General features: G+C 50.4%; 2 protein-coding genes across 3 annotated transcripts in view; both read left to right on the forward strand.

Annotated features, from left to right (window-relative positions):
• ATXN10 (ataxin 10) overlaps nt 1–16,959 on the forward strand; it is a 537,342-nt gene that overhangs the window by 467,362 nt on the left and 53,021 nt on the right. The gene's annotated exons all lie outside the window — the stretch shown is intronic.
• Nucleotides 1–16,959, forward strand: part of PPARA (peroxisome proliferator activated receptor alpha) — a 69,042-nt gene that overhangs the window by 36,693 nt on the left and 15,390 nt on the right. For both annotated transcript variants that reach the window (XM_078449308.2, XM_078449309.1), the window contains exons 3-4: nt 6,046–6,281; nt 15,931–16,091. In XM_078449308.2, coding sequence (XP_078305434.1) covers nt 6,074–6,281; nt 15,931–16,091 — 369 coding nt within the window. In that variant the 5' untranslated portion in view covers nt 6,046–6,073. The remainder of the gene's footprint in view (nt 1–6,045; nt 6,282–15,930; nt 16,092–16,959) is intronic.

Below are 16,959 nucleotides of genomic sequence, written 5' to 3' on the forward strand. Positions count from 1 at the left end.
CGGTAAGCACATGAAGTGATAATTCGAGGGGGGTTTTACAGTATAACAAACTCAGGTGGCTTACAGAAAGATGAGTCGTAGCAAAGTAAAAGTCCAATGTTTGTAACTATTTATTTGGGCCCTTTTTGTGTCGAATACAAGTTCCGAGTGGGGAAAATTCATCTGTTCTTTGTCTCGAGTATCTAATCCCCTCGCATATAAAAATGTTTTGAATTCTAACCATTTTATATTCATATTTCAACTCTGACAGCCAAACGAGAAAAATCAGGGATGAACAACTTTATCCCGTTTGGGGGATTTTTGTAAGTGATTTACACACACATCAACTTTAATAACATTTTTACTTTTTCTGTAATTTCATTCTTCATCTAAGTTTGCAATGCAGGTGCGTTCATCTTTGTGCGCAAAGGTTTAATAAATTAGCTTTCATATACGTAATCTAAGACTCTGAATACAAAAAAGTGAGTCACAGTTAAATTAGTATATCCAGCCTTGTAAGTTTGGAAGTAAATTTTATGGTTGCAAAAATTAATGGTAGCAAAGAAGATCTAGGAAAATGCAAGTTTGTTTTTTCAGTGTTATTTCAGCCTTAACTATAGAGACAGCAAAATCTTTTAAAGTACTTATTTTGGGGCGGCGGGGGGAAGGGCAGCTAGCCTTTGTACAAAAATAACTTTCTAAACTTGAACCGTAAGATAATGAATGCTTAAAAATAAAAAGTAGACGTAAACAAATAGCTTTTAATTGTCAGATATATCAGATGGAGACGAACTGTGTTTTTTTTGTATTTAAATGGAATGCCATCACGTTGTTACAGTCGCATTCCCGGAAATAAACATGTAGCTGATCTTGAAAAAATTAAAATTAAAAATTAAAAATGTGTTGACAGTTGGGGCAATATCGAGCTATTATTTAATACTTAATTTCAGAAAATATTTACGAAGGGCCTCGAAGGTCCAAGAAACTCCATTACTAACGTAGCGGCACAGAGAAAGGTCGTATACAGTCACAGCCCCAGGAGCCAACGAGGAGCTGATCCCTCCTGGGTCTTTGATTTCCAGTCATTTGACGAAACGAAACTTCTTCACTGTCTCTTCGAAGCGCCTGATTAATGCCAGCACAGAATATCTCCCACGTTTTCCGTCGCTTCTAAGGTGGAGAGTCAGACTGATCACCTGTCTGTTCATGTCTTTACCCCACATTCTGCGCCCGGGTCTCTCCTCCTGGGGAAGTTGCTGACGGGCCGCAGCTCAGCTCCCTACATCCCTGTGTGATGCACACTCTTTCCTGCCGATCTGGGACTTTGTTTTTTACTGTGAGGCTGAGATTTCTTTTTCCTTTTGTATGCTTTTTCTTTTTTTTAAATGTTTATTTTTCAGAGAGAGAGAGAGAGAGACACACACACACACACACACACACACACACACACACACGGAGGGAGAACGAGAGAGAAGGAGAGTGCTTGTGAGCAGGGGAGGGGCAGAGAGAAAGAAAGACAGGATCCGAAGCAGTCTCTGTGCTGACAGCAGAGAACTGGGTACGGGGCTCGAACTCACGAACCATGAGATCATAACCTGAGCCAAAGTCAGACCCTTAACTGACCGAGCCACCCCGGTGCCCCAAGTTTTTGTTTTTGTTTTTGTTTTTTTAAGTTTATTTATTTTGAGAGAGAGAAAGCATGAACAGGGGAGGGGCAGAGAGAGAGAGGGAAAGAAAATCCCAGGCGGGCTCTGCACTGTCAGCACAGAGCCCCACGCGGGGCTCGAACTCCCAAACGATGAGATCACGACGTGGGCCGAAACCAAGAGTCAGACGCTCAACCGCCTGAGCCACGCAGGTGCCCCTGTGCTTTGTTTTTAAGCCCCTGTGATGATGATACTTCACCGTGCAAATTCCTGATCAGTGTCCCAACACAGAATGACTCTGACGTCTGTTCTAGATTCCCTTGCGTCGTGTTGTCTTTGGACACAGCGGCTCTGCCATCTTGCCATCTGGGTGACGGCCGGCCACACGTGCTGACGCAGAACGGGCCGCGTCCTCGCAGGCTGTCGCCCAGTTCCTGGGGGTGTCACTGCGCCTGCAGTGCCAGGCTTGGCTGAGCGTCAGAAATACAAACCCCGCACCTCCTGCTGGGTTGTGCGAGAAGCGTGGATACAAAGTTAGCAAAATCCATTCTCTACCCTCAAGGCACACGTCAGACGTTCTCACGCCCCATGGAATTAGGGCCCCATCAGAAGCGAGCCGCGGGGCTGCCGGGACCCAGAGTTGCCTGGGCTGGACCCTCCTCGGCTTCAGAGTAAGAGCTCATCATGCCATTTGTGACTCATTTTAGCCTCGTCTTTAAAAAAAAAAAAAAAACAACATGCCGTGCGAGAGCTGTTGATGTGCCGAATGCTTACAGGTTATCAGTTAATGTGACAGTCCTTCCAGTGTTTCAGCAGCCCTCGGCACAAAACGCTCATCGTATCTGCTTCCCTTTCTGTCCCCCTTCCTTGCATCCTCCCTCCCTCCCTCCCTCCCTCCCTTCCATCCTCCCTCCCTCCCTCCCTTCCTTCTTTTCATTCTTATTTCTTTTAATGTTCTGTCACTTTTGTATACTCTGCCCAAAGGAATACTCCGATTGGTAAATGCGCTCCTGAGACCGGAAAGTAGAATTTTAGCCGTTCGCGTTGGCGTTTCCGATATACAAGGCGCAGCTCTAACATTTAAATGGGACGGCAAAGAACAGATGCCTTTAGAGCCCCGCAGGCCCCGGGGACAGGGAAGGAGGGCCAGGACGGCCGGGCACATGCATCTTGGTGGGAGCCGGGCTTGGAGCCCCGCTGCCCTGTCCTGGGCGCTCGGCCTCTGCGGAAGCCTCTCTGCGCTAGGAAACCCAAGCCCCACTGGAGTTGTGCTGGCGCTCTCTGATTTTTCTCCAGTCGTTTCTGCCTTGCCTCGTCGGCCACACTGGGAGCTGCGGAGAAAACGGATCATTTGTTGCGCCCGCCTGCCCCTCCTAAAGCACTTAGGGCAGAGGATACTGTAACTGGCACCTGGTTTGCTCTCCGAGGAACTGGGCAGTGGCTGTGCTATGTGGGCTTTAGAGCCAGACTTCCCGTGATATTTCTGCTTCTTGAGCAGAAGCCACAGTGATGGGGGCCGGGGGTGGCAGGGAGGCCCTGGAGCCCGGAGCCGCCAGGCAGGTGGGCCGCACTCTCTACCTGGGGACGCCTTCAGAGGAGCCGAGCCTCATCTGCTCGAGCCGGAAGCCAGAAAGGGCCGGCGGTGATTTGTGCAAACGCCAGTCCCCTGGCCAGAGTTCAGGACGGTATTGCCTCACTCGCCGGAGGGATTTTATCTCGTTAGCTCTTCATTAGCAGTGAGACGGACGTTTCCCTAAATAAATCTCAGGTATGCTTTAAAAGCAACTGAAAAGTAAAATGGTAAGGTCCCACAGTATTCAAACTCCCCAAGTGTAATGACAAGGAAACTAACACGATCTTACAGTTTCCGATCGATTCTTCCAGTTTCGACGCTCCTGCCAGGAAAGACAGAATACTTGCAGGGAAAGGGAAAAAAAAAAAAAAAAAAAAAAAAAAAAGGCTGCTGTCCACCTGCATTGTCCCCTGTAGCACCGGGAATATGAAGGGGTCGAGGAGGGGGGTGGTCACAGCCCCACTGACATCGCAGCCTCTGTGCAGCCCATACTTACTAGGCTGGACTTCATGGTTAAACCTTGAAGTCAGGGACTGTAGTTTTTCATGGTGAAGAACATTGTAAGTAACGCTCACCCCGCCGTCTTGCTTGCCATTTGAAGAAATCTTCCTTCAGATATAATGCGGAACGAAATACGGTAGAAAAACCGCACAGACTCACAGCCCCATCTACACTCCTAGATTACAGAGAAGGAAAGTCCCTTCCTTTTAAAGCTCGTGAAAGGCTAACGATTCTCTCTGATTTTTCCCGTGTGTGACGGTCACCATCATGGTTGCTTGTCAGAACTCCAAGGGTGAGATGTGACTTTCACAAAAATGTGCGAATTGCACCCTTTTTTCATTTCTAAAGGAAGTCAAGGCACCCCCTCACTCTTGCATTTACAGCTACTGTTTCCTTTATGCAGGGCTGAAACATGGAAGCGTTTCACGGGAGTAAGTACCGTGGGTTGTGGGTTCGCTGGGGAATGGCACCCTCACCTCGGCGGAGAGCCCCGGCCGTTGCTGGCATGCACCTGCTCGGGTCCCCTCCGTCCCGGGAGCCGTGGGCTTCACTGTGGCCACTTCAGCTGGGAAAGCGGTTCCAGAAGCCAAGTGTCCCCTGGTCTGTCTCATTGAGGACGCATGACCGCCAGGCCCAGGGGGTGGTCGTGGGGCGGGATCTCAGGGGGACGGAGGTGGGGAGGGCAGTTCGGGCAGGTGGACTCGGACGAAGGCGCAGAAATGAAGCGGCGCGGGGAAGGCGTGGACCAGGTGGCGGCCCGGTGCCGCAGGTCACAGTGGGGACAGGGAGACGGCGAAGAGGCGAGATCAGGAAGGGGACGCATCATGAGATCGCGAGTGCTGTGTCGAGGAGGGGGACTTCAGTCCGGAGGTCACAGGAAGTGGCTTCGGGCGTTTGAGCAGGAGTGTGAAACCAACCCACGTGGGACGTGGCACTGCTTTGACTCTGTGGCCGTGATCGTTTGCCAGGGAGGCCGAACGAGGCATCACAGACTGGGTGGCTTAAGGAGGCGTTTCTTTCTCACCGTGCTGGAGCCTGGAAGTCCGAGAACAGGGTGTTGGCGGCTCTGGCTTCTCCGGAGGCCTCTCCCCTGGGCTTGTAGGTGGCTGCCTTCCCTCTGCGCACGGACGCCCCGGGTGTCTTGTGTGTGTCCAAGTGTCCTCTTCTTAGAAGGACGCCAATCGGACTGGATTCGGGCCCCCTTTAAAGACCTCCTTTTGATATAAACACCTCTTTAAGACCCTGTGTCCAAATATAGCCACGTCCTGAGGTCCCGGGGGTTAGGATTCCAACATATGAATTCTGGTGGGGGTACAGTTCAGCTCATAACAGGACCCACCCACCTGGAGCGTGTTCTGTTGGTTTTTTGCCAGCTGAAACAGTCTGGCTTTGTCAGGGACGCACCTGTTTGGGTTTTTTTAGTTCTACGATGTATCCGTAAGCGCACAATCATTTTTTAGGAAAACCTGCATGAATTAGCCCGTGGGTACCAGGAGGACATGCTGATGGCGTGTCCTCCCCCACCCTGCTCGCCCTGCACCCCGCGGCTGAGCCACCTCGACCTGCTCACTCCTGGAAGGCTTCCATCGTGGGGCTTTTGCACTTGCCATTTGTTTGCTGGAACATTCTTCCCCGAGACCTCCGCACACCTCCCCCTCTCAGACCCCGTTATCCCCAAATCTGCAAGGCAGCGTCCCGTGTAAGGCAGCATCCGTTCCCCACCCGATGAGCCGTCGGACCAGGATCGGACAGTCCACCTGTGTATTTGTTTATTTGTTAACTCTCGGTGTCCCCACCAAACGCGGTGTTCAGGAAAGCGGGGATTCTGTCCACTGCTATTTCTGTCCAGCTCGGATATAGTAGATTGCGCTGAGCACAGCGTGTAGACTCAGTAGCAGGTGAGTGATTCTACCAGGATCGGCTTTGTGTCCTTACACAGTTTGTGTTTAAAGATTTTCATTTCCTTAGCGTGCTTTTCTAAAGGCATGCTGAGAAAAGGTGGTTAGCAACGTTCCTCCTCAGGTTATAAGTTCAGGTATGACGCTTTCATCGGAGGAAAACCAGTGTTCTTTTTTTTTTTTAATTTTTTTTTTTTAACATTTATTTTTGAGACAGAGAGAGACAGAGCATGAATGGGGGAGGGTGAGAGAGAGGGAGACACAGAATCGGAAGCAGGCTCCAGGCTCAGAGCTGTCAGCACAGAGCCCGACGCGGGGCTCGAACTCACGGACCGTGAGATCATGACCTGAGCCAAAGTCAGACGCTTAACCGACCGAGCCACCCAGGCGCCCCAAACCAGTGTTCTTCTATATCCACGGTTCACGAGTTACTTCTCTGTCTTCCCAGGTTGCGTTTCCGGAACCATCTAAGCAAGATGGTGGACACAGAAAGCCCGATTTGCCCCCTCTCCCCCCTCGAGGCTGATGATCTGGAAAGCCCATTATCTGAAGAATTCCTACAAGAAATGGGAAACATCCAAGAGATTTCTCAATCCATTGGGGAGGACAGTTCCGGAAGCTTTAGCTTTACAGAGTACCAGTATTTAGGAAGTGGCCCAGGATCAGACGGATCTGTTATTACAGGTGAGTGTGCTATAGCCTTAAAAGCTTTGTTTAGAAAACGTTTTGGTTTCGTGTTTTGGTTTTGGTTTTGGTTTTTTTGTGTTTTTTCTTTTTTTCTTTTTTCCTGCCGAGGAAATTGTTCTCTCTAGCTGGAAAAGAGGTCACATCTCTGTGCAGCAAACCCTTTAGACATGATAAAGCATAGCCCATTCCCCTGGGCCTGCTGTGCCGTGTGTCTCACGGTACGCTTCTTTTAAAAGCCATACGTGCGTCAAATAATACTTGGAACTCAGTTAAGGCAGTCAGCCACATTTCTAAAAAAATTCTGACTTCTTATTTCTTTAAAGCAGAGGCTCCTATTCTAATAAAAATGATGGTTTTTTAAAATCTGGAGATGTATACGAGCCATCTCCCTAAATTCTACATTGCATTACGAACTGCATCGAGTGCCAGCAAGGCAGAAACAAAGAAATAAAACACAGGGGCCACTCGGGTAACCTCTGGGATCACTGGGAAGGAAGAAGACGTAAAACGGTTCATCCTTCCAGATAGCACTTAAGTGAGCCCGGGGTAACGTGGTGTAAACCGTGCCCTCGATTCGAAAAGGCTCCGTCTGGGGTGCACCTGACTCCACACGCTTCCTGGCATGTGGTCAGTCTGGTCGGGACTGACCAGGCTGGACCAGGGTCGGCCCAGCTAGTGGTTGGCAACAGGGGTACGTGTGGTTGTCGGCTCTGAGCGTGGGATACCGGGGCCCTCCGGGGAACCGAGGGAGAATGTTCTCCACGGCAACGTCCACGAAAGGTCTCTGCGTCCTTTCCCCTCCGTGGCCCCCTATATGAGTCCTGAACCCGGAGCACGTTTCTCCCTACTGCCTTCTCACTCATTCCTGCTCCGGGAAGATGGTTTTCGTGACCATTGCACTGACTTTAGTGACGGTGGGAAGGGAGGGTTCATGCTGTGCTGAACAGCGTGCGCTGATAAAACCTGTACAGAGAGAGTCGTGCAAAGCGGATGCACTCTCAACCCAGCAGGCCCACCGGGGACAGACATTGTTCAAAGGGAGATGTGAATGGGGCGCCCGGGTGGCTCAGTCAGTTAAGCGCCCGACTGAAGGTCATGATCTCACGGTCTGTGGGTCCGCCCTCCGTGTCGGACTCTGTGCTGACAGCTCGGAGCCCGGCACCTGCTTCGGATTCTGTGTCTCCGTCTCTCTCTGCCTCTCCCCCGCTCGCACTCTGTCTTTGTCTCTCTTTCTCTCTCTCTCTCTCTGTCTCTCTCTCTCTCAAGAAAAATAAACATTAAAAAAAATTAAAAAGAAATAAATAGAAGGAGACGTGAATGGGGGTGTGCCCGGCAACCATGGTTCATGGTACGTGCAGTGCAACGGTGCATGTGATGGGGACGAACAGGAAACAAGGAAAGCAGAGAAATCGTGCGCGTTCCCTGCAGCGGAACGCTCTATGGTAACTTCAAGGAATGAATTCGCTCCGCTTGTGTCAACATGAACCCATGTAAAAAGTGGCACTGAGTGAAAATATGCTGAAGGATATCTTCAGCAGGATTCAATTCCCGTAAAACCTCCAGCACCAGAGAGTGCCGCGTGGGGTAGGTGGGTTCGGACGCGCACCTCGGAAAGGTGGCTCCAGCTTTACTGTGTCGATCACCCACCGAGAGAAGAGAGGGGGGCGGAGGGAAGGGTCTCCGGCCGAGAAAGAGACCGGGGGGGGGGGGGGGGGGCGGGGAGCTCCGTGGGGAATTCAGCCCTTGCAGGTGGTACTTTCAACAGAGACGTGAAGCCGTGTGAGAAAGCATCACAGTTTGGAAATCTGGGCGGTGGGTGTTATACTCTATATTTTCCTATATGTTTGAAGTACTTTAAAGGAAAATAAAAGCAGCGGGAAGGAGCATTCCTGGCAGGAGGAAAAAAAGGCAGCTGGTGCAGAGGCTCGCGTAATCCTTGCGAAAACCCCGGATGGTTGCCGCTTCCCAAGTGGAAACGAACCCGCGGGAATTAGGTAATGTGGCCCGGTCACACAGCTGGAAAGAGGCCGCGCCGAGACTTGACCCCGTGCTCCCCGGCTGGCTCCACAGCCACGTTGTTTGTACGGACATCCCTTTTGACGCCCTGCTCTCGACCTCGTAACTCAGGGATTGTGCGATCCGTGCAACACCCTGTGAAGATGATGCGTTAAAGGACTCTGCGGCCTTCGTGACCGAGCAGCCTCTGTAGTGACCCCAACAGACCTTTATAAACGGTTCAAGTCTTGGCTGCTTTTCCCATGACGTGTTCCAGAGAGAGTGTCCCGGGTGATGGCCGCTTCCAGAAACAGTGAGGGAGGGAGCAAGGAAGAGCCTCTGTGTTGTAGGCCCGCCTTGCCGAGTCTTGTGGCCAGCCCGTGCCGGGGTCAGGGACGGTGACAGCCCAGCTACCCAGCACCGGTTGGCCACCGCATGGGCCTTATCTCCCTGAATCCCAAGAGCCGTGTTTGAGTTCGTCGTTATGTTTATTTAAGGGAAGAGGAAAGGAGGCAGACCCCAGGACTTTGGGACGTGCTGGAGGTTACAAGCCCAGAGTAGGAGAAAACCTGGGCTCAACACCCAGCTCTCCACCCCTCAAAATGGGTCCTTTCTTCTCCACATCATAGACACGCCGCACGCCGGGGTGTTTTTGTGCACTATTTGTGGTTACGTTGACTGTCAGAAATCGGTTTTCTTCCGGATTCGAGATTTCTCTGTGTCAATTTGTCTCTTTTCTTAAAGGAAGTGGTTTCTTCCCCCTTCTTTGGAAAACATACAGTCCCTCTTATAACGAAAGGATTCGAGGATACGCCTTCCTTCAGGTCAGACACAGTCTCGAGGTCCTTCTGAAATAAGGAACTTGCGTGAGCGGGGCGGACGTGTCATGGTAAAGCCCCCGGAAAGTTCTGTTCTAGCCGTGGACACGAAGAGCGTTCAGACACCCTCCCGCTTTCTCCGGGAAGGCAGAGGCCACACAGCGGCCGCTCGGCCTGGGCTTTCTCTTCCCAAGTCCTCACCCTCCAACAGAAGGAATGTGAAGTCACATTCTTCCAGTTTAGGTCAAGGTAGCTTTTCTAAAACTAACGTCTTTCGGGTCGTTGTCAGCAGCTACACGCCGTCTGAAAGCTGGGACACAGGTAAGACCTGGAAACGTCACGCCAACTAGCCTCGTGGTCCATACGCTTCGTGGGAAGCCACGTTTGACCCAGCTCCACGGGCTGCCGCGCACGTCCCGTCTAAAGAAAGTAAAGGGCAAGGGTTTGGGGGGAGAGAGTTCCACGCTGGCCTCCGACCAATTCCAAGGAACTTCGTGACCAAAACAGGAGGGGGACCTTAGCAAAAGTGAGCACACCGAGGTGTGCTGGGCACACGCCCCTGCCTCTGCACCACCAGCCTTCCCCGCGGTGGGCGTGTGGTCCGCCACTCGTAGCCCCTCCGGCCCCTGACTGGTGATCCTTTCGGTCATTTGGAATCACCTCATACTTCTTACTGGTTTCCCCGTGCTCGTGTCACTGGCTACTTTGAGGGATAAGATTATCCCTCACTTGTAAATTAGATTTTCCATCTCTTGGGTGATGGTGCGAAATTACGTGAACCGCTCCCGTGGAAGGGCCATCTATAAAGTGTATTCGCTTCACGTGTTACACCCAGGAGACCAGACGGGCGAGGCGGCTGTGCAGCCTGATCTATCTTTCTCGCCTCGATTTTTCTTAGCGACTTGACTGGCATTCCATAAACTGCACATATTTAAAGTGTACCACTTGATGTGTATACGTACACACACACACGTTTAAAAAGTTTTTTTAATGTTTTATTTTTGAGAGAGAAAGACAGAGCCCGAGCAGGGGAGGGGCAGAGAGAGAGGGAGCCACGGAATCCCAAGCATCTCCGGGCTCCTAGCTGTCAGCACAGAGCCCGACGCGGGGCTCGAACTCATGGACCGCGAGATAATGACCCGAACCGAAGTTGGATGCTCAACTGACTGAGCCACCCAGGCGCCCCCCCCACACACATTTTAAGTGTGAAACCGTCACCACAATCAAAACAGTGACCCAATCCATCAACCCCAAATTTACTTGTGCCCTTTTATAAACCCTCTTCTCCACCCTCGGTTTCCTTCCCCTCCCCTGAGCAACCCCCGGTCTGCCTGTCATTATATATCTGTTTGTGTCTCCTAGAATTTTATATAAAAAGAATAATACAGGGACACCTGAGTGGCTCAGTCAGTGAAGCATCCGCCTCGTGATTTCAGCTCAGGTCACGATCTCACAGTTGGTGGCATCGAGCCCCATGTCGGGGCTGTGCTGACAGCATGGGGCCTGCTTGGGATTCTCTCTCTTTCTCTCTCTGCCCCTCCTCTGCTCTCTCTGTCTCTCTCTCAAAATAAATAAACTGAAAAAAAAAACAGGAAGAATACAGTATGTTCTCTTTTCAGTCTGACTTCTTTCACTCAGCAGAATTATCTGGAGCTTCTTCTGCACGAGTTCCGTCTTTCTGTCTGTTGTGCGGCTCTGCTCCTGTTTGCTTCTCCGGGTACCCGCCGATGAACATTGGAGTCGCTTCTAGGTATTGGCTGCCAGAGATCAAGCCGTGTACCAGTCTCTGTGTGGACATGTGCCTTCACTTCTCCCGGGTAGACACCTGGGAGCAAATGGCTGGGACATAAGGTGGATGTTTGCGTAGCTTTTAAGAAACTGCCAAAATCGGGGCACTGGCGTGGCTCAGTCGGTTAAGCGTCCGACTTCGGCTCAGGTCACGGTCTCGCGGTGTGTGGGTTCAAGCCCCACATCAGGCTCTGTGCTGACGGCTGGGAGCCCGGAGCCTGCCTCGGACTCTGCGTCTCCCTCTCTCTCTGTCCCTCCCCCGCTCTCACTCTGTCTCTCTCTGTCTCTCAAAAATAAATAAAGGTTTAAAAAAAATTTTTTTTAATGAAAACAAAAGGAAGGAAACTGCCAAAATCTTTTCCAGAATGTGATACCATTTCATGCTCCCACCAGCGCGTGTGAGAGCTCCAGCCCCAGCACGCCGTCACCAACTGTGGTTGTGGTCAGTCTTCTGGGTTTTTTCCCATTCCAACGGGCGTGTAACGGTATGTGATGCTGAGAATCTTTTGCCAGATATCTTCTTTTTAAAAAAGTTTTACTGAAGTGTAGTGGATGTACAATGTTCGTTTCAGGTGCACAACACAGTGAATTTTCCACACGATAATCTGTGCGTTACAGAGCGCTCACCACGGCAAGTGTCGTCACCATCTGCCGCCACGCAGCGTTATCGTGATCGTATGGGCCGTGTTTCCTGTGCCGTACTTTCCGTCCCCACGGCTGGTTTACCAAGTCTGTACCTCTTCTACGTACACGTCTTCTTCGGTGACATTTCTGTTCAGATCTTTTGCCCGTTTTAAACCGAGTGGTGTCCTTGCTCTTGACTGCCGAGAGCTATTCCTCTCTTCTGGATGCAAGTATCTTCATCAGATATGCGACGTATAAATATTTTCTCCTAGTCCGTGGCTTGTCTTTTCTCTCTCCTAACAGTGTTTTTCAAAACCCAGAAGTCCTTGATTTAGAGGAAATGCGATTCATCAGTGTTTTTTCTTGCATGGATCATGCCTTCTGTGTCATGTTTAAGAAATATTTGCCTGGCCCGAAGTCACTTTCTTCTACACGTTTTCTGTTGTTTGGGTTTTACATTGACGTACCGGATCTATTGAGTTAATCTTCATACGTAGATCAAAACTCACTTCTTCTCTCTCTCTCTCTCTCTTTTGCATTGTAAAGTTCTAGCACACTTTGTCAGAAAGACTGCTGTCTCCACTAAATGGCTTTTATATCTTTGTCAAAAAGCAATTGACCTTACCTGCCTGGGTCTATTTCCGGACCCTCTGTTCAGTTTCACTGATCTGTTTCTCTCATTTGATACCAATGCCATTAATTCCTGGCCACTATAGTTTTATAGTAAGGCCTGGAGTCAAGTAGCGTTAAGTTCTCCAAATTTTTTCTTCTTTGCTAAAGGTGCTTTGGGTATTCTGTTAATTCCAGAATCGGTTTTTCAATGTCTACCCAACAAGCCTGCTAAGATTTTGATTGGGATTGCCTTGAACCAAAAGGTCCATGTGGGGAGAACTGACATCATAACAACACGAAGCCTTTGGAGCCACAGACTTACTGCCCCCATTAGATTCATTCTTCATTGTTTTCTAGTTTTTAGTGCACAGGTCTTTCACAGTTTTTGTCAGATTTATTGCTAAGTGTTTCACATTTTATAAGGTCTTAGGATGTTATGCACAGATAGTTACGTCATCTGTACATAAAGAGTTGTACTTCTTCCTTTTTTTTTTTTTAATGGGCTTCATGCCCAGCGTAGAGCCCAGCGTGAGGCTCAAACTCATGACCCTGAGATCAAGTTCTGAGCTGAAATCAAGAGTTGGACACAACCGACTGAGGCACTCAGGCAGCCCACTTCTCCTTTTTTAAGCTAGATGTCTTTATTTCATTTTCTTGCCTTATTACACTGGTTAGAACCCCCAGTACAATGTTGAATTAAGTGGGGGGACACCCCTGCCTGGTTCCTGATCTCAGTCTCCCACCACTAAGTATGAAGATGACCATCATTTTTCATAGATGCCCTTTCTTAGATCGAGGAAATTCCCCTTCTCATCCTAGTTTTCTGTGAATTTTTATCAGAAATTGAAGTTAGATTTTGGCAAATGTTTTCCCTGCATCCGGTAAGATGATCAAATGACTTATCTTTATGAGTGATTGATAGGGCGAATTATACTGTTTGATTTTCAAAGTTTAAGTCACCTTCACATTACCACAATAAATCGTACTTGGTCATCACGTATTGTCCTCTTTACACATTATTGGACTTAACTTCTTAAATTTTTGTTAAGAATTTTTGCATCCGTCTTCATGAAGGATATTGGTTCTAGTTTTTTTTGCAAAATCTTTATCTGGTTTTTGTATCAGATTAATGCTGGCCTCATAGAATGAGCTGGGAAGTCCGCCCTATTCTCCGTTTTCTGTATATCCCTGTACAATTGATACTCTTTCTTCTTAAGTGCTTGGTAGATTTCCCACACGAAGCAAAATTTTTTGGTCATATTTCTGTGTTTCATTCTGGATAGTTTCTTTACTGGGTCTTCAAGTTCACTAATCTCTTCTTCTACAGTGTCTAATCTGGCCCTGATCCCATCCAGTGTATTTTTCACATCAGTTAGTGTAGACTTACTGGCATGACCAGTCTCTACCTAACACATCCAGTCTTTCATTCAGCTCCTTAAACACTTAGGATACACTCATAAATTTCTATCATCTTTGTTACTTTGGGGTCAGTTTAAGTTCATTGATTTTTCTCCTCATCATGGGTCGTATCTTTCTGCTTCTTTACGTATTCTTAATTTTTTTTAATGTTTATATATTTTTGAGAAAGAGACAGAGGGCATGAGCGGGGGAGGGGCAAAGAGCAAGGGGGACAGAGGATCTGAAGCAAGCTCTGAGCTGTCAGCACGGAGCCCAGCGCGGGGCTCGAACTCACGAACCGCGAGATCACGACCTGAGCCGAAGTCGGACGCTTAACCGACGGAGCCACCCAGGTGCCCCGTGTATTTTTTAATTTTTTAATTGGATGCCATCCATTGTGAACTTAGTTCACGATGGATATTTTTGTATCCCCGTAAATATTTCTGAGTTTTGTTCTGGGATGCAGTTACCTTACTTGGAAAAGGTTTGACCTTTCAGGTCTTGTGTTAGATGGAACCGTAACGGTGTGGAGTCTGCAGGTAAGTGTGCCGCGATACTGAGCCCAAACCCTTTTGAGTACTTTACCTGATGGCCTACGAATTCTGACACTTGCGTCGTGAATGGTGGTCACGGAACTCTATGCAGCCTTATCAGAGTCCTGGATGCCGTCTCCTCTGTCATTTCAGGTCGCTGCTGGAGCGTCTTTTCCTTTTGGTTCTCTTAGCTGGGGGAACAAAGAGATACGTGCACATGCTAACCCGTGTGTACACGCACGTCTATAAATATTTCTGTACGTAGCCATCTGGATCTCTGTTAAGCAGGAGCTCATACTAATGCCGGCAGCTCTAAGCCACCGCCATGGAGGTCGGTCTCACCCCTCCCAGCTGATCTGCAAGGGTCTAAGCCACCGCCATGGGGGTCGGTCTCACGCCTCCCAGCTAATAGGCAAGGGTCTCAGCCACCGCCACAGGAGTTGGTCTCATGCCTCCCAGCTGATCGGCAAGGGTCTAAGCCACCGCCATGGGGGTCGGTCTCACCCCCCCCAGCTGATCGGCAGGGGTCTAAGCCACCGCCACGGGGGTCGGTCTCACCCCTCCCAGCTGATCTGCAAGGGCACGCTCCAGCAGTGAGAGGCCTGGCGCCCACACCACCATCCCTCCAGTTCATTGTCCATCTCTGTCTACACGATGGCGGCACCAGGGTGGCGGGCCGTACCCCTGTGGGGGCCACTTTATCCGCCGATGCGCCTTGCTTGCACACAGCTCCTTTGCCTTCCGTGCCATAGACGCCACTGGTTTCCAGGGTTCCTAGGGTCATGTCTTCTCCACGCCTCCTTCAGGGAGGCCGTTTCGTACACATGTAACACAGTGAGACGACTTTGTCCCGTTCTGTGTGTCACCCCACAGTCCCCCAGCCTCCTAAATATTTTTTATTTATTTGCACACGTTAAGGCTCGCCCTGTACTGCAACGTTCCGTGGGCTTTGACAAACGCACAGCATCACGTCGTCACTACATTTTCGCATCGACTGTTTTACCGTTTCCAAAAGACCTGCCTCACCTGCTCAAGCCCCCCCCCCCAACCCCCGACCCCAGCCACTCGTCTTCGTACCAACAGCCACGAATGAGCATTCCCGTTGTTCCCCATCTTCGCCAGCACTGAGTGTTGTCAACTCTTCCGTTTCGTCTTGTTTTCGTTTGAGCCAGTCTCACAGGTGCAGGGCGACGTCTGCTTGTTCTAATTCACAGTTTCCCAGCGGCCAGGGACACGGAGCATCTTTGCACGGGCTTCATTGCTACCTCTGTACCTTCTCCAGGGAGGTGTCTGTGCAGATCTTCTCCCCGTTTTTCAATTGAGTCGTTGGTTTTTCTTACTGTTGAGTTTTAACACTCCTCTGTGTGCTTCGGATCCAAATCTTTTATTAGATGTGTGCTTTGCAAATGTTTTCTCCACATCTGTGGTTCGTCTTTTCGTTTTCCTGGCAGTGTCTTTTGGAGAGCAGAAAGAAGTTTTTAACTATAAGAAAGTCCAACTTTTTTTTTTTTTTTTTTTAAGTCTTTCATGGATTTTGCTTTTGGTCTTGCCCACATGGACTTTCATCCTTTATTCTGGTGTGATTTACGGCGTTTACAGTAAAGCGCTGGAGGGAAGCAAAGTAACAACTCGCGTGTGGGCCGCGCCCGGTGTGGGTGGGGAGGCCGCTGGGCGTGTTGGGGTCCAGAACCGGGGACGGCCCAGCGGCAGGTTCGGGGACGCTGCAGCGGTAACAGCAGGGGCACAGGCGGGGGTGGGCCAGCCCAGGACGGGGGCTCCTCACTGAACACCTCACGAGCAGTCGTGCCCTTGGAAACCTGGTTTAGACATCGATGATGCGTCTGCAGTGTTCATGAGTCTTCCCTCCTCTGTTCTCAGACACCCTCTCACCGGCTTCGAGTCCCTCGTCGGTCACTTGTCCCGTGGCTCCAGGCAGTGCTGATGAACCTTCCAGCGTAGCCCTGAACATTGAATGTAGAATCTGTGGGGACAAAGCCTCGGGCTACCATTACGGAGTTCACGCGTGTGAAGGCTGCAAGGTATGGTGGCCCCTGGCGGAGGGGACGGACCCTGCTCCAGGGGCCGCGTGTGGTTCCTTTTACTTACTTATTTAATTTATTTTGAGAGAGCGAGAGAGCAGGGGAGGGGCAGAGAGAAACAGAGACAGAGAATCCCAAGCAGGCTCCACGCTGTCAGTGCAGAGCCGGACGTGGGGCTCGAGCTCACGAACCGCGAGAGCATGACGTGAGCCAAAATCAGGAGTCGGATGCTTAACCGACTGGGCCACCCAGGCGCCCCTGGTTCCTTTTATGTTTTACGCAGATTTTCATCACTACTAAAAAGATCTGCCAGAAGACAGAGATAAGAAACAGACCCACGTAAGAGATTAGCTTCTCCGTTCAGAGGGTCTGGGGCAGATTGCTGGGCCGTACTCGTTAGGACGTTGAAGAGACATGTTTGAAAGAAAATAAACAGTAAGAGGGATCCCTTTATTTGAGTCCGGGGCCAGGGGGCCCACTCGCTCTTTCAGTCCTCAGCAGGCCGGGGGGGGGCAGTGGTCCTCACGGCCATCGGAGGTGGCCGGACGCCACATCGTGCCTTTACGACGATGTATGTGTTCTCAGCTCTGGGGTTTCGTGTACGCGACAATCTCAGCGTCCGGTTACAGGCAGAAATCTCCTTCCCCTGCGCGCACGGAGACAGCTTACTGACTCCTGAAGATGCCGCGGCCTTTACCGGTGCAGGTGCGACCTGCCTCCTTGAGACGCTGTCGCAGCACCCGAACCTGGGGCGGCCTTGGAGGCCTGCGTCGCAGGGAGAAAAAGGGCTGCGTGAGCGGGGCCGGCTCTGCCTCCCGACGACGGTTAGAATTCTGTCTTCAGCCCCCCGCGTGACCCTGTGCCTCCT

This window comes from Panthera onca, chromosome B4 (assembly GCF_046562875.1).
Source record: "Panthera onca isolate mPanOnc1 chromosome B4, mPanOnc1 haplotype 2, whole genome shotgun sequence".
In the NCBI taxonomy this organism is placed as follows: domain Eukaryota; kingdom Metazoa; phylum Chordata; class Mammalia; order Carnivora; family Felidae; genus Panthera; species Panthera onca.